At 35.2% G+C, this 26173-nt stretch overlaps 1 protein-coding gene across 4 annotated transcripts in view; it reads right to left on the bottom strand.

The window, feature by feature from the left end:
* Positions 1-26173, bottom strand: part of LOC149555734 (alpha-mannosidase-like) — a 120061-nt gene that overhangs the window by 66464 nt on the left and 27424 nt on the right. For all 4 annotated transcript variants that reach the window (XM_089829877.1, XM_089829874.1, XM_089829876.1 and 1 more), the window contains exons 16-20: positions 25435-25648; positions 25118-25254; positions 22988-23056; positions 22777-22836; positions 22586-22657 (exon numbers count right to left, since the gene is read on the bottom strand). In XM_089829877.1, coding sequence (XP_089686003.1) covers positions 22586-22657; positions 22777-22836; positions 22988-23056; positions 25118-25254; positions 25435-25648 — 552 coding nt within the window. The remainder of the gene's footprint in view (positions 1-22585; positions 22658-22776; positions 22837-22987; positions 23057-25117; positions 25255-25434; positions 25649-26173) is intronic.

The following is a 26173-nucleotide window of genomic DNA, read 5'->3' as shown; positions in this document are numbered from 1 at the left end:
GCGATTCAATTCCGATTCATGGCCAATTCACGATTTGGTTCAGCCTTGCCGATTCCAATCCGATTCCGATTCTTGTTACTTTGATGCAAACATATTCACAATTGCCCTCAATAGCTTGAGACGTGCACATGTTTTGGTTTTACATATGCTCAATATATGCAAGCTTATTTTAAAAGCTCGCCAAAAATAATGACAAGCTTTTTAAAGCATTTTGCATATATTTACTGACTTCAAATGCCAAGTCTGAGTCCAAGACAAAAATCAGCTTGTCGAGTCCAAGGCAAATCCAAATCTTGAAATAAGGTGTTGAGATCATCACCAAGGCCCTTGGGGATGCATAAAGTTTAAAACTTTTCAGAATTCTCTTATTAAAACTTTAAACCAATGATGCAATACATGAGCAATGTTTGATATTTCGTCATTAGAATATGTTTATGTTTGTTGAGGATATTGTTTGTTATTTGTTTATATTTATGAGACTTGTGAGCCAGGTTTAGTATTTACATCTATAAATTCACATCATTAAATACAAAAAATGTCACCTTCCTATAGCAAATATTTGATTTTTTGAGGCAATGCTGAGAAAAATGCAATATAATGAATAAAGAGTATCTAACAATTACCTTTCCCAAAGATTAGGCACATACTTTGATGTCTGTAAAATACTAAAATGACCCCTTCAAACATAGGTGCAAAAACATATAGAAGTTTAACCTTGTTGTGACTTCCGCTATGAATATGACTCGATATTCCTAGGGACCAACATTCAATTATATTACCTTAAAATTAGCAAGCAATTCAAATGCATTCAAGCATAGTCTCAAACAGGTATAAACAATTGGCACAAAAACACATCACACTTACAAGAAGGAAACTAAAGTCAACAATCGACGTATGGACTTGTTTAATGTCACCATACAATGCTTTGCTTATAATTTGGTGGATCTTTAATTAATGTTTGCTACCACCTAGGAAGAAACTATTTGTATGTCGAAATGCATAGTCAAAAAACTACAATTAAAAAAGCATTTGTGGCAGGAATAAAGCACTTACAACAACAAATCAAACCTACAAAAGAAAAATAACCAAGTAAAAAAGAATTTTGTGTGATGCAATATAGCTTGACCCTTGAGATGCCCTTGCAAGACTTTGCTAGTAGCATTTCCTATCAACCTGTATCACTTTTAAATGTAAGTACAATTAGACCACATTTGAGTCCATTCATTGAAAATGGTGCAACTGGCTAACCAAAAAGCACCTCAATGACAACGTTCAATGTTGTACAGTCTACATCTTCACCTCAAAAATTTGGAAGATATTGACGATGCAATTAACTTGGATTACTTAATTTCATATCAAATTAGATTACTAAGGATGCAAAGGCTATATTTACTATAGAGATCATTCATTTTTAGAGAGAAATAGCTAAATGGAAACAAAAGAAAAAGCATATACACTAGCACAAGAAAACACGTATTGAAGGGATTTATTAGATGATAATCATGACATGCTTGAGGATGATATTGGTCATGAGAAGGAATAAAAACCCCTTATATCAACTACACTGTCATTGGAGAAGTTTACGATAGAGAGAAATTTTGAAGTTATCTATATAGATTTGTTATTTAATAGGATGATGATATTTGATCAATCATTGTACCCTACACAACATTATAATGTGTTTCATTCTCCTTTACTGATCTAAAACCAATAGAAAATTGCAATGTCCCCTTCCTTGTAGCCATCTCAGTTATCATCTTAGCCTTCTACTCCCAAAGGCTAAGAGGAGAAATAAGGGAGATATCAATTAATTAATTTATAAGATTGTCAATTAAATGAATATTAAAAGGTGATCTTATATTTAATTAATGTAATAAAGCAACAAAATAAAATGTTTCTAGAAGCTTCTTGAAGGAACCACACGCTCATGTCTCTAGAAGCTTCTTGAAGAATCTACCTTCTCATGTTTCTAGAAGCTTCTTGAAGGATCCACCTCCTCATGTTTGTAGAAGCTTCTTGAAGGCTCCACCTCCTCTTGGAGAATACTATAAATAGGGGCTCATTAAGCTTTTAATCATCGATTCCTTGACAATTGCTTTGATATGTTCATTTGTGGAGCCAAGGGTTTCAACAAAGTTATTCCACTAGTCATTGGGAACGATCACTCCCATTGATAAGCATAACTGAGGTGGTTAAAGATTCTCCTAATGATTGCATGTATTTGGGTGACAGGGGAGGAGAACCACCACAAAATGGAGGAAGAAACAATGAAGACATTAAAGCACAAGAGTATTATAGACACATGGCAAATAGGGAAGCAGTAGATGTTTCTTTACAAGCACTTACGACGATGATACAACAAAAGAACCCATGGGAAAGAATAACCTAAGTACTAAATGACGGCAAGAGTATAATGTAAGGAGCTCCCACTTGTACAATTGATAGGCCTACAAACCCTACCTTTCTAAGCAATGAACCTAAGGAAGAAAATGGTGAAGAAGGTGTGCCAACATTAGCAAATGATCTTATGCTAGAAAATGATGAGTGGGGATTGTTGACACCACAAGCTCGAGAATGCACAAGTTTTGAAAGATTTGTAAGTCATAGAAAGAGCATCACAAAACAACAAGAGATCAAAGACCAAGAAGCCAAAACAAAGACCTCAAGCAAACCACCAATAAGTTCATGCTACCCATGTTTGATGGTAGCAGAAAGGTTACAGCTACCAACTTTATTCTTGGAGGGTGTAGCACACAAAGAATGGTATCATGGTCACACTTCAGCATAATCTCATCACTTGTTACCAAGAGTTTGTTAATCAATTAATTGAGTGCTTTGATAGGAAGGATCCTGAAACATACTCTAGGGATTTGGCCCAACTGAAACAAATTGGGAGCTTGGAGATTTATATCGGTTACTTTCAGAAATTATCAGTCACGATTCCCAACATATGAGAGAGACAGTTAGTGATGTTGTTCATTAAAGGCCTAGTCAAAGCATTAAAAGGTTGGGTAAAAGCTTTTGATTCCCCAACACTATAAAGGCTAGAAAAGTGGAACTTACGGCCCTACAGAGACAATAAAACATTTCCCAAAAAGAGGACAAGCCATACCCAAAGGGAAAATCAGTATTTCCATTTGGCTGAGAGATACTTACTGGCTTGAAGAAGAAGAAACTATGCTTCTAGTACAAAGGGTCATATGATGCAAATCACGATTGTCCATTGAGGCCTAAGGGGAAGGCAAACCGAGTTATGTGGGCTTTTTATGAGGACTTAGAGTCCAAGCAGCATACAGATAGTGAGGAATCTGAAGTAGAGAAGTCTAAGCATGTCGTAGAAGTGGAAACAGAAGTCGATCTTAAGGAAGCACATCTCAGCATATAATGTGAGGTTTCTCTCAAGACATGTTAAGTCCTTGTTAGGCAAAGGGTCATCACCTTGTTTGATACCGGTGCCACACATAATTTCATTGAAGCTAGGCTTGTTTAGAAACGTGGTATACGAACTCAGGGCTTCAAAGGAATGAGAGTGAAGGTTGCAGATGGTCACAATCTCAAGTGCGACAAGATGATCTCAAATCTTCCTATGTGCTTGAACAACTTTGACTTCAAAGCAGATTTTTATGTGGTGAACATGGGAGACATGGATATGGTTTTGGGTATGACATGGCTTCATGATATTGGTGAGTTCACCCTCAACCATTGAGATATGGAGAAAAGATTTTCCATGGATGGGAAGACACATATGCTAAAATCCCTCCAAGACACTAGTTAGAGGACTATATCTTTCAGAAGGATGGAGCAGCTTATTAGACATGATGCTATTGAGTGGGCAGCTGAATGTGGGACAATGCCAGCACAACATAAATCAGTTGTCCATCCAGACATGGAGGAGTTGCAGATTAAGCACACTAAGGTGTTCGATGATATGCCACTAGGTTATCCTCTAGAGTCTAGACAAAGGGACTGAGCATATCATCAAGTTGGAGGAGGGTGCTAAGCCCGTGAAAGTTACTCCTTTTAGACATCCCAAGCAGCTCAAGGACAATATAATGTCCCATGCAAGATTTCTTCTATCTCAATTCTCCACTATCTAATGATTATGTTTATGAACTTCAAATGGGACAAATGGAATTCCTTGTTATATAACGCATGATTTTTATGAGTTTGATTAATGAGATGTCTTTGTATTGGGGATGCTATGGAAATAAAGTCTTTTCATTTGATAATAGTGAATAGGTATGAATCTACTGCACTCTTGTGATCAAGCTGGACTGCTATATTTTAAGATCTTGGTCATGGAAGATTACTATTTTTCCAAGGAACAATTTCAACCTTTTAATTTTCTTTGCTGAAAAAGTTATTATATTTTCCTAAATTTTGCACTTTCTATCTTTTCCTTGAAGTCTGCACTAGAGTGAACCTTGGTTCAGACATGTATTATTCTAATTGCTATAAAATCAACCAATTATTGGTTTACTATGCTGATCGTATCCTCCTTATTTGTTGTTAATATAACTAGGCTTGACGCTTTTCTCTATGCTGCGCTGACTTACTTCTCTTCCCTTGTTCAACCTCTATCCTGGTTCATACATCTCTGACTTCAACACTGGAAAGTCAAGTAGTCGGCAGTGTGCTTCAATGTAGACAGGGTGTTGAGTCTAAAACATATCTTACATCATAGTTGTAAATACCTTTCTTTTCTGTCATTTTTCCTGAAAACTTGTGGGAATCTTTGTTTCTATGCTCCCAAGCCTGTACATTATTGATCATGGGAAGACGAGGCGTTTGTATGTCTAATAGTCTATGTTCGCTCATTGGAAATATAATAGATTTTCTGATTAGAATCTGATGTATTCTAATATTTTTCTCCCATGTATTTGATGGCGGAGCTTATGGAGGAATTGAATTAAGAACTAGATGTTTATGCGTCTCATCATGCTGAGTGGTTGTCATATATGGATAAACATGTGTCTTCCATTGATAGATCATTCTGTCTGTTCGGTGATTATACATCCATGTTCCTCCTTCTGCTGATTAAGTCTAGTTTTCTTGCATTTCATCATCTTTCCAATTATTTTTCCTCCTGATGTCCTCTGAGTATGAACTGTTCTCTGTTACTTATTTTGATGTATATGCCTTTTCTGCATATGGGTCAAATGCTATGGATTAAACTGTATTCTTGGTCTTTTGATTTTATTAATGCTCCCCAATGAATGAGTTTTGATCCCAATTTATATCTCTCAAATAAAAGAGGACCAATATTTGCATTTGATGAGTCATAATTAATTCCGACCTTTTGGTTATAACTAATTTTCATATATATTCATTTATTAATATATTATATAAAATAATATTAATATTATATCATAGTAACACGGGGATGCATCTCCCCCTTTTTGCCCCACATCCCGAAGACAAGGACGCACCGAGGACTTGGGGACTCCATTCCACCATCCCCAACGGCACCACCAAATTCTGCCACCTTCGCTGAGGATGGGGGGACATCCTAGTGTTAACTATTTGTTGACTCAACTTTTTATGTTCAGCGTTCGATGTTCCAATTCAATGCAAAGTTCAAGTAGTTACTCTTTTACACCTTTATATCTTATATTGCAATATGTCGTTTCATAACTAGCATTTTAAGTACCATATGTGTAGTACATACAACCCCCCCAACCTCCCCCCCAATCCCTTGCCACCATCCCCCCATCGTCCTCCCACCATCCCCAAATTAAGGCCCCTCTATCCCCCCATTTTGTCTTCCTCTAGGGTGGTGTAACTATGTATTATATTCTTTTAATATTAAGATATATATTCTACTATTTTATTAATAATATTTTAATGTTATTATTATAGATTCCTTTGTTATAATAATAATTATTGTATTATTATTTATTTAATATAATTATAATTATATATGTTCACATTCTTTAATTATTTAATCTTATACTTCATTCTTATTATTATTTAATTCCCCTCTAAAAAGGGGGGCATTACAGACAAGATAGAAAAAATGATTAAGGAATTGCTTGCTATGGGATACATCAGACCAAGTAAGTCCCCGTTTGCTTCATTTGTAGTCTTGGTCATTAAGGACGGTACCTTGTGAATGTGCATTGAGTACAGGTTACTGAACAAGAGGACTATCAAAAATAGGTATCCTATCCCTAGGATCAAGGAGTTGTTAGATGAAATATATTGAGCCCGATCCTTCTCCAAAATTGATTTGAGGTTGGGTTATCATCAGATTCGTGCTAGGGAGTAGGATATTGAGAAGACAACATTTTGTTGTGATTATGGGCACTTTTAAGTTTGTGGTTATGCCATTTGGGTTAACCAATGCAGCTGCTACATTCCATTCTACTATGAAAAGGGTGTTCCATTTGCAATTGAGGCAATTTGTCCTAGTCTTCAATGACATATTGGTGTACAACAAAATATGGTAGGAGCATATTGCGCATCTTGATACAATTTTAGATATTATTGGCAAGGAGTGTTTGTATGCCAAGGAATCCAAGTGTGACTTGGGCATAGTACTTAGGCCACATCATCAATGTCAAGGGAGTACGTATGGATCCTAATAAGGTTAGGGTAATCGTTGAGTGACCTACTCCTAAGGGTCTTGCACAACTTAGAGGGTCTTTGGAACTCCATGGTTTCTACTACATATTTGTTAATGGGTATTCACAGCATGTAGCTCCACTCACAAATTTGACCAACAAGGGAGCTTTCATTTAGACTCCTAAGGCACAAGAATGTTTTGAGATATTCAAGCAAATTATGACTAATTGCCTACTACCTACATTGCTAGATTTCACTAAACCTTTTGAGCTACAATGTGATGCTTCTAGAGAGGGGATTGAAGCTTTGCTTATGCAGGGAAAGCATCCCATTGCATTTGAGAGTCGAAAGCTGAGAGGACCAGAGAGGAGCTATAGCATTTATGATAAGGAAATGCATGCATTGGCCAAGTTTAGGCAATACTTAGTCAGAAGCAAGTTTGTTAATAAAACACACAATAACAGTTTGAGACATTTCCTAGGATAGCAGGATTTTAATGGTCGTCGGGAGAAATGGGTGAGAAAGCTGCAATCCTATGATGACATTTCTTTGTCAAAGGGACATGTTGTTGATGCTTTATCTCATCATCCACATTTGAGCTCCATAATTGAGGTTTCATAGCATTGGAGGCAGGTGATTGTAGCAAAATATACCAAGGACCCTTGGGCTTTCAAGGATTATTGATGCATCAATGATCTTATCATTTACAAAGGGAGACTATTTTTAACCCCTGGATCGAAGGTGAACAACATGGTGTTGAGGTCCTTTCGTGATTCACCTATGGAAGGACATCTCCAGCACTTCAAAACATACAAACAAGTTTGAGGGAGGCTCAATTGGAGAGGGCTGAAATCAAATGCTCTTTGATATGTCAAAGTGCTGTTTGCTAGGAAAATAAACATGACCACACATACCCTGCATACTTACTTCGGCCACTTCGAATTGCTAATAGTAAGTGGGAATGCATATCAGCGAATTTCATCACAAGCACACCAAAAGCCCAGATAAGAGATTATATCAATGTAATTGTCGATTACCTCACCAAGTATACTCATTTCTTTCTGATTGCAACTATATCTTCAGCTACACAGAGAAATTGTATTTCCATGAGATATTCAAGTTGCATAAGTTACCTCGAAGCATTGTGAGCCACAAAGATAGTCAGTTCTTGAGCAATTTTTGGCAGGAGCTATTTAGATTGTGGGACCGAACTCACTTCAAGCACCAGCTAACACCTGCAGAGGAATAGACAAACACAAATTGTTGACAAATCGGTGGAGGGATATTTCAAGAATTACATTGCAGGAAGCAAAAGGGATGGGTAAAGTGGATTCATCTTTGTGAATATTGCTATAACACAACTTACCATCTTACAATTTAGATGACTCCATTTATGGCTTTATATAGTTATGAGGCACCTAGCTTCCTTGACATGTTGATGAGTGATAGGAGAGAGCTGGTGCTGGAAAAGTGTTGTGGGAGAATCAAGATATTTAAAGGGTTCTTCGAGAGAATATTCAAAAGGCACAAAATTACAGAAGTAGTATGCAAATTAGAAGAGAGGCGAGTGTTCATCTGAGGTAGGGGATATGGTGTATTTAATGTTTCGGCCCTATCATCAATCCACTCTTATGAAGAATGGTACACAAAAGCTTAAGCCACGATATTATGGACCTTACAAGATCATTAGGCAAGTGGGTAAAGTGCTTATGAGTTGGAGTTATTGGCTAACAACAAGGTTCATAATGTTTTTTATGTGTCATGCCTCAAGAAGGCATTAAGACATTGTGACGTTCCTTCCGCAGCTCTACCACCCTTGGATAATGAGTGGAGGTTGATTTGGTGCCCCAAGCCATCCTAGATATAAGAGAGAGACAGTTATGGAGGCTAGTTATCCAAGAGTATTTGATTAAATGGAAGGACTTGGTAGTTGAAGATGCTACATGGGAGAATGAGGATATTCCGCAACATTCAAATTTGAGATTTCTTGGGGACAAGCAATTTTAGGAGACCGGACTGCAATGTCTCTTTCCTTGAGCCTCTTTGGTATCATCTTAGCCTTTATGCTCCCAAAGGCTAAGATGAGTAACAAGGGAGAAATCAATAAATTATTTGAAGAATTTCAATTAAATGAATATTATAAGGTGACCTTATATTTAATTAATGTAATAAAGAAATAAATTAATATATGTTTCTAGAAGCTTCTTGGAGGTACCAAATTCTTGTGTTTCTAGAAGCTTCTTGAAGGAACCACCTATTAAAATTGATGAAAGATCAACCCCACAGCTCCCAAGAATCACCTGCATGCAAACATCTGTCACAAAAAGAGAAAAGCAAAAGCTATGGAGGCTAGATTCCCATATCCATAGATGAGACATTCTTGATGAGCAAAAAGAGAGATTACTATTATCAAAAGTGAATGAATGAATTACAAAAAGATCAATAGTTATAAAAGGAGATCAAAACCCTAATAGGTAAAACCTAAGTTGCATGATAATAATTAATAAAAGAAGTAATTATTCTATGCCCAAAGTTCAACTTAAGTAAACTAGAGATAATAAGTGACTTAATAATTAAATCAATATGATTTAATTAATAAGAACATAATTTATTACTCTAACACCCCCAAGATAAACTGTAAATATGGGTCTCGACAACAAGGTCTAATGATACCCAAGCACAACCAAATTTATAAAAAAAGGAGAAATAGAGAAAACCACATGGGAAAAACCCTACTCCAAAAAAAGATGGAAATAATGCTAAAAAGATCTAATGAAGGACTGAAAAAGCCTCCAAACTAGGGAATGTCCCAAAATATAGGAACAAAAGATAATCATTAAGAACATCACTGAAGCATGAAGCTGCAAACACTGCCAAATTGTTGATCTGAAGAACCTCCACTATATAGAACATGACCAAGTAGAGAAGACTTAGTTTGTTGATCTTCATGGCCTCCAAAAATAGGAATGAAAGAATGTCTATATGCTAAATGATCCATCTCACCAAAATGCATAGGTATCCAGCCATGGCAATGCCTAGTAGATAGGATCAAATACTAAATACATAGCTCACTCCATCGAACCAAAAAAACAATAGAACCAACATAACCCCCCTATAATGTTGAGAGGTAAGACATGAACACTGAAGTTGAATGCAATATCTTTTGTAGAAAGAAAAACCAAGAACATCGAGAGTACAACAGAAGTACAAACACCTATAATGGCATGTGTCATCGACACATCATGAGGCTAATGTCATGGAAGGAACACTCACTTTACAAAAGAAGATGGATGTAGTGCAAATACAACAAAACACAAAGATGTGAAAGATCCTAAAATGCAATAGAGCGGCACTTTATCTCAATGTGTTTGCGAAAATACTACAAAAGGATGTCAACAAAGATCAAAAGAGACATTGGGCTGATACAAGAGATAGAACAACCCATGAAAAATTATCTGAAGCAACAAAATCGATCTTTGGACTTAAAACAACCAAGATATCCACCATAATGCAAAAAAGCAAAAAATTGAATGGGATGTGCCTAGAGCAGAATCTAGAAAATAGAATGTCTCAAGAGATGTCTCCCGGAGTGTGAAATAAAACTCCTGACTTTGAAAGCCATAAAAAAAGCACCAAAACTGAAAATAACTTGCACCACTAGAATAGGCACGGAACTAGCTTTCCGACGATATCTCATTTGTGAAAAACAGAGATCGGAAGAGCAAGTTACAGCCAAAAAACCACATGTAGGTCAAAAAAGAGTTGGAAGAGCAAAATAAAAATACAACCACCTCAGGAAGTGCCCCCACAAGTACCAAAGATTACCTCGAGAAGCTGTAAGAACCCCTTCTTTCCGGATACTAAAATGTTGATTGAAAATGAGAAATATATTTTGGAATATTTTTGTCTTTTGGTATTTTTTCGAATTTAAGGGATACAATGCCCACACTCCAATGTGAAATAACAGCACACTCAACGATAGAAGATTAATCAAATTAGAATTCACAAACAATTTTATTATAAGCATATATTATAGACCCTAGTAGCGAATTCTTGCGTACATATAATTGGAATTATAGTTGGAATTATAGTAACATCACCATTCAAATTTATTAAGATGCCTCCATATAAAATTGTCCCACAAGACTGGCCTACTACCCGCCACCCAATTCAAGATGATTTCTAAATGATTGTTGTCATGAGTTGATGAAATCGTAGACCTATTGTCCTGCATTTTGTCACCAAAAATGTTGGTAACAGCACGAAACTTTTTCAAGTTAGTTTTACGCTTCTCTAAGCTTGAATTTGATATTCAATTGCTTAATGTTGATCGATTGATCCATTTCAATTCATATATAAAATTGTTTTACTGAAGGCCTTCATCAAGTCCTTTTCGTTTTGCTTTTAGTCAAGCCTTTGCTTGATTTTTGAAGCCTTCACAATCTGTTCCTTTCTTTTGAGTTTGCATTTGCTTGTTTTTAGTCCTTTGTTTTTGCTCATGTCATGCCTTTTGATTCGATCTAACCTAGAAGTCAATCGGAGTTGCCAGTCAAGAGTTATGCCCATTTTAGTGCCTGAAAAGTGGACATTTTAGGTGCAATAGCACAAATTAAAAATATGATGTTATATTTAATTTGATACACTTTTTGAAAAATATAACATTATACTCACTTTTTGTTACATTTTAAAGTTACTTTTACTTTAAATTTATTACTTAAAGTGACTATAGTGCACTTTATGTTATAATTTTAAGTTGAGTTACTTCTTAATTTTTCATTTAAAGTAACTATATAACCATATAGTTTCATTTTAAATTTTTTGTTTTAAAAATCAAATACTTATTTAAATGTCACTTTAAAATGATGTTCATGTATTATATTTAATAATATGATAAATGAATATTGTTTTTGACCCATTTGGTGACATTTTTATAATTTTAAGTAAATTACATGACTAAAAGGCTTCAAAAGAGGACTTTTTATATGCAATTGCATGTAAAAAACTATGAAAAGTGGACTTTTTTCATGCCATTGCACATAAAATTCACTTTGGAGGAAACTTTTCATGTCATTACATCAAAAGTTTACAATAAATGGACCTTTTTTATTATGACATGAAAAGTCAAGTTTTTATGCCTAAGCATCTAAAAGGTGAGATACATTTTAAAATGTGTGAGTGACCTCAAAAGGTCCGATTTTAACTATAAGCACATTTTAAAACATGCTATGCACTCCAAAAAGTGTGATTTCACTTTAAGGCATGTTTTAAAACATGTATGTGACCTCAAAAGGTCCGATTTTGGAGGAAGACATATTTTAAAATGTGTTGTGTCCATTGAAAAGTTCGATTTTGAGAGAAAATATGCACTTGCTCCCCAAGAATCTGATTTTGGCTATAACTCAAAAAAAAATTCATGGATTTGAACAAAATCTTTTCCGTTAAAGGCATTTTTGCTTGGTGATGAGTTTGCTTGCATCAAAGATGGATTTAACAAGCTGAAAATCATTTTTGAAAGCCCAATCCTAGGGCGCGTTTTTGAAGAAAACTCCAAAAATCTTCATTTTTTATCAACGTTTTTGCATGAAGATGAATCAATTTGCTCTTTTTGGGTGATTACATTGCATATTGATCAACATTTTGGTGTTTAAACAATAAAAAAAATTGTTTGAGATTCTTGCTGAAACACATTTTTACCAAAAACATCCCATGAATGCATATCTTCAAAAACGTTGGAGTATGGAGACTTTTTAGGGCACGTTTTGGCATCTTGCAACAATTTCTCCTTGTTTGCTGCCCTCTCCCATTCGAATTTGCAAGGTTGGAAAAGGTCTCACCATTTTTGACGAATTTTTCAAACATTGGAGCATCTTTTTCCTTCTTATTTGGCACTTAATCTTCATGTAAGTGGACTTTTTCCTTCTTACAATTTAATTCATGCTTATATTGCTGATTTTATGCATGAAATTATTAGATGGTTGCCATTTGTGATGATTTTGCCATGGAAAGTGCATTGTCCCTTTAAATATGAAGTTTCTATTCATTTTCATGTTTTCGATTCTTTCCCAAGTCCAAATTTCGAATTTGAGCTTTGAAGTGCATTGCATCTTGGCATGTTTGACTTATTTTCAAAGGTAAGTTGTTTATAATGTGTTTTGTGTTTTGCATTTGTTTGCAATTTTTTCTCCACTTGGAGAAGTGATAAGTTTTTTTCCAAAAACTTGTTTTTGTTACATTTCATGCAAAAGCATCGTCATCTTTCAAATTCCATTTCCATGTCACGACACTTCATCTCTCACTCAACAAAATGCGATTACATGTTTTCCATCTTGTTCACCATCCACACGTGCATGTAATCTCATTTTCCACTTCTATTTTCACCCATCTCACTTTTCGCTTCCATTCACATGACATGATTACACGAAATGTTTTACATGTAATTGCATCCAAAAGGTCCGATTTTGATTAAAAGACACATTTTGGAAAGTCAAAAGATGTCATTTTCACTTCCCATGTACTTTGAATTCTCCTTTTCACAAAAAGTGGCTATAAAACTCACTATCTCACCCCCATTTTTCATTTCCATCTCTTCATATGCATTTGCGCTTACATGAGTAAATACATGTTTCCGCCTCATTCCATGCTTTACATCTTGACCTTCATTCGCACATACATGTAAATTTTATCCTTCACTCACGTTTCCATCTCATTTCACCTTTCACCTCCAGTTATATGTTGCATTTACATGTACTCATTTTTCATACAATAAAGCCTTGAAAATGCTATGTCACTTTTGAAATCAGCAATTTTCATTTTTGCACGTATTCCCATGCGTTTCACCTTCACACATTTTCATTCCATTCCATTTCATTTCATCTTCCATTTTCACACTTCATATCATTTCATTCCGCTTTCCATGCCATTGCATATGCATATGCTTTCTCTTTGAGGTTACTTTGTTGTGTTTGTGAAATCTCCAATCCATTTTCAAATCTTCACTGCTGATCAAGAATTCACTTGTATGGAGGTTCCTTCTGATGATGTATTTATGTTTTGGGATTTTTGTGTTGCAGCACAAGCACAAGATATGTCCTTGCCATCTAAGTCCAAAGGCAAAATGAAATATCAATATGATAAAGAATTGGGTCATGCAGCTCCTTCAGTCACATTTGTTTTGGATAAAATGTTGGACACGAAGATTGGTCATGTAGATGTGGCTAATTTTCTACAAAGAATTGAAGCCTCGGCTAGTCATGAAATGAAGCGCATTAGGAGAAGCAACATTCATTTGGTATCCACATTTCTTATGGCGGCTATAGAACCTGACTTCATTTATGGATGTGCACAGTGTTCTACTCCCAAGACGAAGACTATCAAAGATGCTGATGGCAAGGTTGTCATTAACTTTGATCCTGAGGTTATAGAGCAAATCTTCAAAGTTCTGCATAAATCAGAATGTGCTGATTTGACTAAAGAATCATCATTGGCTTGTTGGAATGAGCAAAAGAGTAATTATCAAAAGTATGTCAACCTTTACTGGTTAGATAATAAAAGAAGCAATTTTTCCCGATGGCCAAAGATTGTTCATTGGTCAAATTTCAAACAAGAGTACAAGGATCTCATCATCCTTCTCAGCAGGATTTGTGGCCTTAAAGATTCTTCCAATTTTGAGCCGTGGATGTACAAGTTTATGTTTCAAATTATGGAAAACAAAGAACACATCTTTTGAAGAGAACTTATCAGTATTGCACTCTGCCAGCAGATATATAATGTGAGAACATCAGTGCCTTTCTATATGAATTCTTATCTAGTTCACATTGCTGCTGCCATGGAGTCTTTTTCTGGCCTTTCTACCAAAGGAGGTCGTCTTCAAGTTCCTATCTGGGATTACTATGACCAAATCAATTTGGCAAATAGTAAATTCCACTACAGAAGAGTCTGAGATACCTTCTTTGGACATTTTAGGTGCTTGTTTGATAAGCAGTTGTCCATCAAGAGAGTATCTAATGTAGCATGGGAGAAGGTGAACTAGTATGGCTGTATTTTTCTTCAATTTCCTACTTTCACATACTTAAGAGTTGGATATTTCAAGGGAGAGACGTATACCTTACCTAGGTATGCTACAGATCGAATCATCCTGATGGAGCTAGCTAGACAGCTCATGGATGTGCAGAGTGATCAGCATGCTTCACATAGGCCCGGATTCGGCATTACCTCAACTAAGCCTTTGGCTATTGGCAATTATTCAATTGTTTCTGTGCCTAAAGCAAAGAATATGGAAGCAGAATTGCAGTTGATTAAATTGAAAAAGTTCAAGGCTAGGTTTGATTTTGACTATCGAGAAATGAATTCTCAGATAAAAAGAACCTACACTCATGTTCATCACATTGAGGACATTTGGATTAATATGAGAATAGAACTTGACATCATGAAGATGGATTACTGCAGATTAACTTTGTAGCAAATAATTGATCTTAATATGTTGGAAATCCCTTCAGATTTTCAAGTTGAAGATGATGGCAACATCCTTGATCCGTAATTTCATTAAGCCGGCTTTGATAAGAAGTGCCCTTTTCCTATTCAATGGCGACAAAAGGAAGGTACAAAATCATAGACAGGTTTTAATCCATCCTAGAAAACACTAACAAATGGTTGAAAAGTAAAGGCTTTAAAAGAGTAAATCCTAAGATGGGCCTGGATTGTGGAAGTTTTGATCCTCCTGGTAGAAAATCACAATTGGAGATTACAAGGAAAGATGGTGCCTCATCTTCAAATGCCAAGAGTTCCCTCAAATTTAAGTTGAAGGGCAAAAAAGGAAGTAAAACATCTCAAGTTCCTGGGTCAATTCAAGAATCAGCGGCAGAATCAGAAGAGGATTTGGAAACAGAATCTGATAAAGAAGTTTCAAATGAAGAAGGGAAAATCATGATCACATCTCTCCCAAAACTTGCACAAGCCTATATGTCTTCTATACATGAAGAACCCTTTTTGCAGGAGGTTGATGATGATGTAGATTCATTTTCTACTATTTTCACTCATTCCATTCCAGTCTCGAAGGTTAACACCATGGCTCTTCCTATTTCATCTGTTGCTCCTCGTGTTCCTGCACATGAACAATATGATCACTTAGCAAATGTGTTTGAAGATTTTCCGACTCTTACCAGTGATCAAGTTTCCCAACTTGATACATCTTTGACAGGATTTGAACTCTTCATGACAGAGTCTTCTCAACATGTTTCTATGCCTTGAGCAGTACAGACTGAATCTTGCTCAATCACTACAAATATACAATCTGGACCAATGCCAATGGTCTCCACTATGCCTGCTTCTGTAGATGAAAGTTTCAACCTGCCTGCATGGTTGACTAGAATAACAACAAAGAGAAAGAAAGTAGTTGTTCCTGTTGACAATCTTCCTATGAAGAAGACTAAATCCAAATCTTTGAAAGATAAGATTGCTTCTAGAATTTTAGTTAATTCTGATATAAACAAATTTGTTGAGATAGCTGAGCCTTTGGTAGATAAACCTGTTGAGGAACTTACTCATTATAACTACAAGTTTACTCAAGTTGAAGTTGGAAAGCAATCTCGTTTGGGCTATTTGCAAGATGCTCAAGATACATTGACAAATGTATCAAAAAGCAATCATGAACTTTGGGAAAAGAAGAATCAGTTAAAACAGGAGATCTCTCGTTTAAATGAGGTTATCCAGAAACAATCTTCTCAGTGTTGTTATATCTCAAACATCTAAAGAGAAAAAGTTAACTAAAGCTGCCAAGTCTTGGATACAAGAAATCATTTCTGAAGGAGTTCGAGCCATCACAGAGACATTTGCAGTTCTTAGGTGTCTCAAAGAGATGAATGAAATGGAACAAAACTTAATTTTTTCTTTGACTCTAGAAGCAGATAACCTGAAAGAAATCCTTGATGATTGGGATGAAATGGTAAAATTTGATTTGAATGCTATGGTCTCATGTGACATTCTTCCATCATGCGAATTCTTCAGATTTCAAGGACTCATTGCCTACAAGGAGGAGACATTAAGGAAGCTGATCACAAAGTTGCAGGCGGCCTTTGGAGATTGTCAAGCAGTTGAAACGAGTGTTACTTGTGAGTTGGAACAAATGGGATGTCATGTTACTAATGGCTCTGGTAATCTTAATGCAACAAAGATAGTAAATTTAGAATATACCAATAGGATTAATTCTGATGTAGATTCTGAAGATTTTGGTTCACATACGATGAACAAGTTTGTTGTATACAAATCCTTGACAAAACATTTGTTAGATACTACAGCAGCAAATTCCAAAATCGTGCAATCAGCATATGCAAATGCCATAAGGGTTGAAGTCAATTTGAAGACTATGGAAATTGATGATCTTCCAATAGTGCGTGACATCATTGTCAAATTCAAGGCACCGAGAAACAATCTCTACGATTGTTGTTTAGTTTCATATTAGTAGTTGTAGAAGAACGCATTACATGAAAAAGCATAATTACATGTATGTAAAAGGATGTAATGCTACTTGCACGTGCAATTGCATGTAATCCTATATTTTCTCCTTAGTTAGACTAGGTCAAAGTTGGTTGGGTTGATCCCACTTTTTCCTCCATCTTTTTCTCAACTCCTGTGCCTATATAAAGGAGTGCCCCCTCATTGTAAAATCATCATTATCTTTGTGCAAGAGAGCTTTGGAGAAATTGTGTCAGTAGAACTTTGTTTGTGTAAGCACCATTTTGAGAGAAAGTGAATACAAGGGAGCATTCAAGACTTAACTTTGATTAAGTAAGATTGTTATTTGTGTGAATTTTAAGCTTTGTCTATGATTCATCCAAGTTGTCTTTGATTCATATTGTCTTGTGTTATTGGTAATTGTTCTAGTGAACTGAATTGAAAAGAGTTAAGAAACAATTGAAGCCAGAACTTTGACCAGGAGCAATTGTGAAAGTGTATAGCTAGAAGCTTTGTCTGTAATTTATATTTTCTTCTTAATTTGCAAAATAGTTAAGTATTCTTACTTTTAGGAGTCTTTGTGCCCTAATTGTAAAGCTTTTCATATAGAAATAGGACCGGACTTAAAGCCAAACCGGTACATTTTTAACTAGCCTTTGAGTTAGTAAAGGTTTATCGGTATCACTGTTTCCAACTCCTGATAGAAGTGTAGTTAGAGATTCACCCTACCCATTACTCGCTCCACGAGTAAGTGGATTCTTTCTTGAAAGATAAGAAGAAAGGATATTGGTAACACCAAGTTTATAAAAATCTCTCGACTTCTTGCTTACCTTGAGTTGATCCAAGGAACAGTGAGAAGAGGAGCCTTCCCTTTAAGGTAGGAGAGACTTTGTCTCACACGCTATGGCTGGTCATCCTATTTTGCGACTGGATTTTTACTCAAAACTGTCGATTGCAAAATATCCACCCAACAAGGCCAGAGATAGGTGGCAACTTGCCTGGCAGTATGAGTGATGTCTACTTGCATCCATGATATCCCTGAATGGTTGTTGCAGCTTCCAAGATGATTAATGGCTCCCACAAGATGTGAAAACCACCAACAAATGAGTGTCTAAACTCCAAGAAGGCTATATATAAACATTATTATAATAATGCAACTTAATAATAAGTAATAGCTCATGCAATTATTAACTTAATTTACTGCAAGTGACGACCAACTGCCGAACCCACCCATCGCACTGCCAAAAATAGATCTAAAAATAGTAAATCTATAGTTGGGGCCCCCAAAACATCCTATCATCTCACAATGGTCACTATGATAAGCTAACTCCATCAACTGTGGAGACCTGCCAAAAATGGGGACATTAGAGTCCTCCCTCCCCAAGATTGCTTGTCCTCAAGCAATTCGGCATCATACAAAAACCTCCACCGGGATCCCATAAGAAGCGAGTGATGTCCTTGTCCTCACTAAACCAACAGAATGCCAATACCATCAACTGAACCAATAACATGACTTGCAATATAACATCGAACACTTGTGCCAAAGTTTCACTTGTAGTCAGATCCATAGAAGGTCCTAGTATGTCCTCTGCATTAACCCAATCATTTTGCCACTCATTGGACTTAGGAACAAACAATCTCTGCACAACATACGAATTCTATACAAATTTGAAGTAGTACGGACTCCCCATAAAATATATCTCACTACAAACCTCACTAGAATCCTGATCTTCTCCAGTAACCCCTGTAAAAGATGAAGCCATAGGAGAATTAGGTGTGGTATGTGGTTCTCTATTGTTCTCAACAAATGCACTCACCTCCATTGTACCCACATCCTCATCAAAATCAGCAAATACAGAAACACCACCAACTGCCACTATAGGAAATTGAATTGTATCTGCAAATGGTGTAAATTGAACCCAGCTCCACTTAGGTGAGTGATCATCAACCTCAAAATCAATAAGATGCGTACTATCAATAGCACACACCTGAACATCTAAGGTACTACTGCTAAGTGCCTCACTAGATGGCTCATTTATCACAATAGTTATAGATATATCATCACACACACTTACCCCCATTACCTCAGATTTTGCATCCCTAGGCGAAGAAGTGCGCCTTCTACAAGTATAATATCTACCTGGAATGAATCTTCTATCACCGTCCATAATGTCAATAACCAAATCACAAAATCAATCTAAAAAATTTCAAAATAAGCACTAAACAAAATAATGACGGCAATAATTTTACTGGCCTTGTTCAACCGAAGTCTCCCACATTGATTGCCTTCCCCTTTCTACACACATAGCATCCAATATGCAGATGCGTTTCCAATTCTGGGATTATTTACTAATAGATTGGAGATGATAGCTAATGAAATCACAGTCTGTGCCGTTAGGAGAATTCGTTGAATCCCAAATCAATGCAAATGACCAACTAAATTGAGTCCTCTCCTTAGCCACAGCCGACAATAGTAGGAGAAATCACTGAATTGCTATACAACAGCAGCAATTCGAAATGCCAACCTTAAGAACAATTCTCAAAACTTTAAGAAACCCTCACCAGACAATTAAGAGAGGAAATATGTATTCAAGATTATTCTCCTTAGCTACAAGAATACAGTAGGAGAATGTTGGCCAATAGTATACTTCAGCACAATTGCCAAGAACTTCTCAGATAAGACACTTATACTTCAGCAAAGGCTCTCAAGTCAGAAATCAGGAAGAAGATACAAAGACACAAAAAGCAAATATATTTTCAAGCGTACTTTTCCCCATGAAATGAGCTCCTATTTATAATCTTTCATTGGCCCAAAGTTTCCTAAAAAACTCCACTTCAAAATTTGTAGAAGTATCCCAAAAGAAAACAACACTAGAAACTTTCCAACACACTTTTTAAAAATATTACTCAATGTCATTATTATAATAATATAAACATTATTATACTAATGCAACTTAATAATAAATAAGAGCTCATGCAATTATTCACTTAGTTTACCATACGTGACGACCAATTGCCGAAGCCACACAGTGCACTGCCAAAATTAGCAACTGCCAAAAATAGACCTACTAAAAATAGAAAATCTACAGTTGGGACCTGAAAACACCCTATCAGCTCACAAGGGTCACTATGATAAGCTAACTCCATCAACTACATAGACATGCAAAAACAGGGACATTACAGAAGCATGCCAATTTCAAATCAAAACTGTTTCGATTTGCATGCAAAAAATTTTGATTCGCATGCCAAAAATCTTGATTTTTGTGCCGAAAAATCTTGAGTTTCACACCAAATTTATCAATTTCGATGCTAAAAATATCAAATCACTACCTTGGGAAATGTGCCCAATCTGGGAGTAATTTTTTTTTTACCTTAGATTTCAACTGTGTCTAAATTAGACAAATTTTATATGAAACTAGGGGGTTTTGGGCACTTTGAGCTCGACAATGATGTCCATTTTTTCTCAAAGTGCACCAAAAATCAATGACCCTCCAAAGCCAATACAAAAATCCTTTGAAAAACAAAATCCTCTAAAAAATGAAACCCTCTGAAAGAAAAAACACAAATCTAAAAGCCATGCCAACCTCTCATAAATAGAATAGGGGCATGAAGATCTAGAGCTCTGATACCATGTTGAAGTTGATGAAAGATCAACCCCACGGCTCCCAAGAATCATCTGCATGCAAACACCTATCACAGAAAGAGAGAAGCAAAAGCTATGAGGCTAGAATTCTCAGATCCATATATGAGACATTTTTTATAAGCAAAAAGAGAGATTGTTATTATCAAAAGTGAATGAATGAATTACAAAGAGATGAATCCTTATAAAAGGAGATCAAAGCCCTAACAGGTAAACCTAGGTTACATGATAATAATTAATAAAAGAATTAATTATATATGCCCAAAGTTCAGCTTAAGTAAACTAGAGGTAATAAGTGACTTAATAATTAAATCAATATGATTTAATTAATAAGAAAATATTTTATTACTCTAACACCACCTCCCCATGTTTTTAGAAGCTTCTTGAAAGAATCATCTCTTCATGTTCCTAAAAGCTTCTTAAGGATCCACCTTGTCTTGGAGAAAAGTAAAAATTGGGGCTCAGTTAAACTTCTAATCATCTAGTTCCTGACAATTTCTTTGATATGTTCATTTGTGGAGCCAAGCATTTCTACAAGATTATCCCATTAGTCATTGGGAATGACTATTCCCATTGATAAGCATAACTAAGGTGGTGAAAGATCCTCCGAAGGGTTGCATTTGTTTGGGTGAGAGACATAGGTATGATTATGTTCAGATTTCATGGAGGTCAACTTGGTATGATAGAGCTTCTAAAGAAAATTCCCTTGTAAGCCAACACTCTTGGCCATCACTCAATGATTGTAATCAGTCAATTGCATTTTCATTCTAATACAATGCTTAGATAATTTTGAAGACATTTGCAAGCACTTCTATTGTTAACCCATTTGAGTTACACATATTAGAAGCAATCTGTAAGATATCCTGTTGTGTAAAGTGTTTGACAAGATCAAAATTCAGAAAATTGGTATCAAAATTAGTAAGGGATATTACAAAAATCTACATTATCAGTCTTTATCATTCTTACTATATTGCATGTTAGTCAAGTTTATTTTACAAATTTACATATATTTTAGATTTTTGAGTCTAAGTTGATCAAATAACTTGCTCTCCATTTTGTTTAGTCTGACTTTTTGAGTTATGGTGTGTTATACCACTAATATAGGCAAAGCACACGGAATATGGTGTGATTTGCAATATGGTATGATCAGGTCAATTTTTACTCCCTTTAATGTTAATCATTTTGTATGTTCACTAGCATCTTGTGTTAAGGATTGATAGAAACAGTGAAAATTTATATTTTCTAGAAAAAGAAACAGTGTAGATTTGACATCATTTGACATATAAAGTTTTGTACTACACTGTAAGCAAACTTGGTATAAAAAGTAAATGAATGAAAAATTCATCAAAAGTAAATGGTAGAAGGATATAAATAATTCAAAAGATATATCCAAAGCGTTCGAAAAAAGTCTTACTGTGCATTGTGTCAATATATTCTGTCAGCCCTGAGCAACCCTTGAACAAACTAATCTCAATCTTCAAAACTATGATTTCTTATCACATGTCAATTTGTTTATGCTTTCTTATCACGTCACAAATCATCACCTATTATTGTCATAAGGATCTCACTAAAAGCAAGCAAAGACCTAGTTATGATAGCAGCAAGCTAACAAAGACTTTATTGACTTTTAAAAAGAACTTGTTGGAAATAAAACAATTCAAAAGTGGCAATATCTGCTGACAAACAGTGCCCATGAGAAAGCACGGGAAAGTTGCAACCTATAGATACAAGTTTACATAGCATCCTTTTAGACATATACTGTATAAGCATCACATACCCACTCTGCTGAGAGGGCTGAAACCCACTGATATTTTACTCTTGTATTTATTCTCAACTTCCTTGTGCACACGACATACAAGGAAAGATGTGTAATTGATGTAAACATAACGAAATGTAACAATTTTCAGTAGTTTTCTTTGAAAGAATGCAAACCTGATATATCCACGAATTGAATTTCTGATGAACCTCATGAACCAAAGGTCCTTTCATGATAGTCAATGGGACCTGTGGCATTATTCTCTTTAGCAAAGAATTTTTCCTTTAACAATATATGCAAGAAACCTAGCAATTTTTATAAACAATATCATTCTTATTGTATCATAAAAAGAAGGCTATGACGTTACCGATCCTAAAATAGCTGTTGGTGGTGCACCATTTGGACGAAATATATATGCTCCAGAAGCCTTCACCAATAGTATAAATTCAATACTCCAACAATTTTTGTACAGAGAGAAATAGACAAAATATTTCTAATACATGCACAAAATAACAAAATGCGTGACATTCAAATTTTATTTGTTAAAACTGGGATATAAAAATAATATAGTCACAGACCTGGGAATCACTCTCATCACCATCAGAAGAACCATACCAAAGATAAGACTGTTGCACCGGGACTTTTACCTACCAAAAACAAATAAAGTACTGAATGTCATGTTTCAAAATGCAAATTATGATGGAACAAAATAAGGATTTTTTTAAACATAACCAAAATAATTTTGTGCTGAAACATTAACATTGGCCACTGACTAAAAAATAAGGCTCAATTATTATTTTATGATTCATACTTCAACAAACAAGGAAATGAGAGCTAAGATACTTTGCACTTACATATTACCTACCTTAAAATTAGAATCTAAGGATAAAACTCTCTTCAAATTGTATATCATATAAAATAAATTGCACACAAAGCTATTACAGCTAACAACAGTACTTCACTGAAATTAGCACTACAAAAACTGTAATCTTTAGGGAAAACTATGATTTATGTAAACAAAACACAAAAACATAATAAGATTGAACACTATTTTCAGCAACAAGGAAGGTATAAGATTGCTATTGAAAATCTAAATGCAAATGACATTTAACTAGAAGGGCAAGATTTTGTATAAAAAATATTTTAGCAGAATCATGATTAGTTCAGTCTATTTGTAACTGATACGTAGCCACTCTCTGCACCTACATAACTGCTCTCTGCCTTGTCTTTATTCACTTCTATTTATTGGACTAAGAGTCATCATTGCATTTCACATCTGATGCACTCTCACATTTTGGTATCAGAGCATGACGTAAATCCTGTGCCTATGTGTGAATATGTCTATGCATGTGCTCTTACTGCAAATACTGTGATCTTCTTTCTGTACTTCTTCTATGCCCATAAATAATTTTTTTTCATTTAATATGAAAGACAACGTTCCTTTGTATTTTTTGTTACCTTTCTTCAACTTTATCATGAAATATGCATCCTCAAAATCAGATTCTTCATCAAACTTTCACTTGATACACTCCTTTTCTTTTCCTTTCTTTGAAGCTTAGAAGGCTACCTCCTTTTTCTCTGAAAAAGTAGAGTTTGTTCTCATCTTATAGGCTGTTAGGCTATCATAAAGCTCATCAATAGTCAATTTACTGAGATCTTTCATCTCTTCAGTTACTGAAACTTTGGAATCACTGTCCTTCAAAGATGTATGGACTCGGATTGTTAAAGAAGGAAGAGACAAATGGATGAGCAAGTTTCTACTTCAAATTAGTTTTTCATTTGCAGATTTATTTGAATTGAAACATTTTTAGTTGAGGTTATCGCTAAGGAAATAGAAATTTATTTATGAACATTCTGCCGAGTTTGGTGCCACAATATTGCAAGAAGTAAAGCAATTGTGAGCAATTTGAATTGAAGAATTGTTGCTTGTTACTTATAAAAACAGTTGGTGCACTGCAACATAACTAACTGCAAATCCTACAATTATAATGCATACATTTCTCTCATGATGTTTAATCCAATATGGTGGAGGGCTGTTTTAGGGAAATGCTCGAAAGATGATATCCTCTTTATGACATATTCTTTCTTTACAGGTTCAGCATCGAACCATTAAGACAAGCCTAGCCCAAATTTGATTGACTGGGATGCGTTACATGAATTTATTCTGATTTCTATCTATATATCTAAAATTATTTCATCTTCTGGTAACCTTAATAATGTAAGCATGAAAAGCTGGGAAGAGGAGAGCTGGCCAATAAACATAAAGTAGATAACTATTTCCTAGACTACCGAGCATGTAAAGGAAGGAATTCAAACATCTTACAGTATGACCCCACTCTCCTATTCACAACTAAGGAGAGCATCACATTCCATCACATCAATTGCTGATATCCAGTCAAATCCTAGACCAAAATTTAAATAGAGATCCATCCAGATGTTCATTTGTGTGAACAAACATTATGTATTTGACATTCGTTCCAAGACTATCAAGTTTATTTTTCAATAGTTTGTGCATTTGTCTATACATAGCTTATTTCTGTATATAATATAAATGAACCATAATGATGAAAGTAAAAGCATGACTTCAAGAATACTCGTACATGCAAATTGACATTTTCTTGAAGTCTGTACTTTCAAGCATTTATTAAACGAGTGCATGTAAAGGCATTTTTGGATGAAAGAGTTGAAATTAAGAACCAGTTATTTACCCCAGTCCTGAAATTTGATATCTGTTGTAATTGACCAGATATAGAGGAAAATGTCATTGTAAAGTTGCCCGGTCCAGCATCATATGTAGTTTCATTTACTGCCACAGCTTGTTTGGTTGATAAGAAAGGTCTACTCCCTGTGCATAAAGGCAGCTGAGAGATTAAAAAATTATTTTGAACATTCGAATTAGTAATCCTACCTGTCATAGTTCATTGTACAATATACATTCTTAGACCTTCCTTGGTCATTTCAAAAACTAAAATTTATGATGCTCGGTGTGATGGAGAAATCTTTTAAGTAAAGAGAACTGAATTACCATTGTCCTTTGAAATAATATACATGCTAAATCCAAAAGGTGGCACAGACACTCCAAAAAAAAGAGAAAAAAGAGGGCTTATGTCCGATGATGTGCGCATGTTTTCTTTCTTATAATGACTTTTCAAATTGACTGTTGAATTTTCTAGAGGTACAAGCTGTGACTGAACTGTGTTGCCATCATTATCTTTCACAGTAAGTGATTCGTTGTTTACCTGAAAAAGACACATTTTGCATCAAAAAAAGTGAGGAAGAATTTTTATGCCTCGCTGATTATATACAAATGATACACCAAATCAATAAATACAGGATATTACTCAGCCACTACTAACACCCTTAGAGAAAAAAAGCACACAAAAAAAGAATTCCTTTTATTAAATAAGACATCTCAATCCATAATATAGAATGAATCTCACACTGTTTCATAAATGGCCATTTATCTAAGCCAACACATCTGAATGAATCTCACCCTATTTCATAAAAAATCAGTTATCCAAACCAACTCATCTACAGGCTCTATTAAGAATTGAAAGACAGAATTGTTTCTCTCAATAAAATGATAGAAAATACTTAAGTTTCATATAGCAATGATCTCAATGGTCTTAATGCAAAATCCAATGATACATTCTCAGCTATCGCCAAGAAAAAAGGCCTACTGCTAATTTATTGTCTTATAAAATTTAAGTTACATTTCATCTCCGTTTCTCAAGAATAAAGACATAAGAAAACCACAGATCAAG

Source organism: Cupressus sempervirens, chromosome 5, assembly GCF_028749045.1.
Source record: "Cupressus sempervirens isolate cs-2001-9-10 chromosome 5, ASM2874904v1, whole genome shotgun sequence".
Lineage (NCBI taxonomy): Eukaryota > Viridiplantae > Streptophyta > Pinopsida > Cupressales > Cupressaceae > Cupressus > Cupressus sempervirens.
The sequence above is the reverse complement of the archived record's forward strand: the minus strand, read 5'-3'. Positions and strand labels throughout refer to the sequence as shown.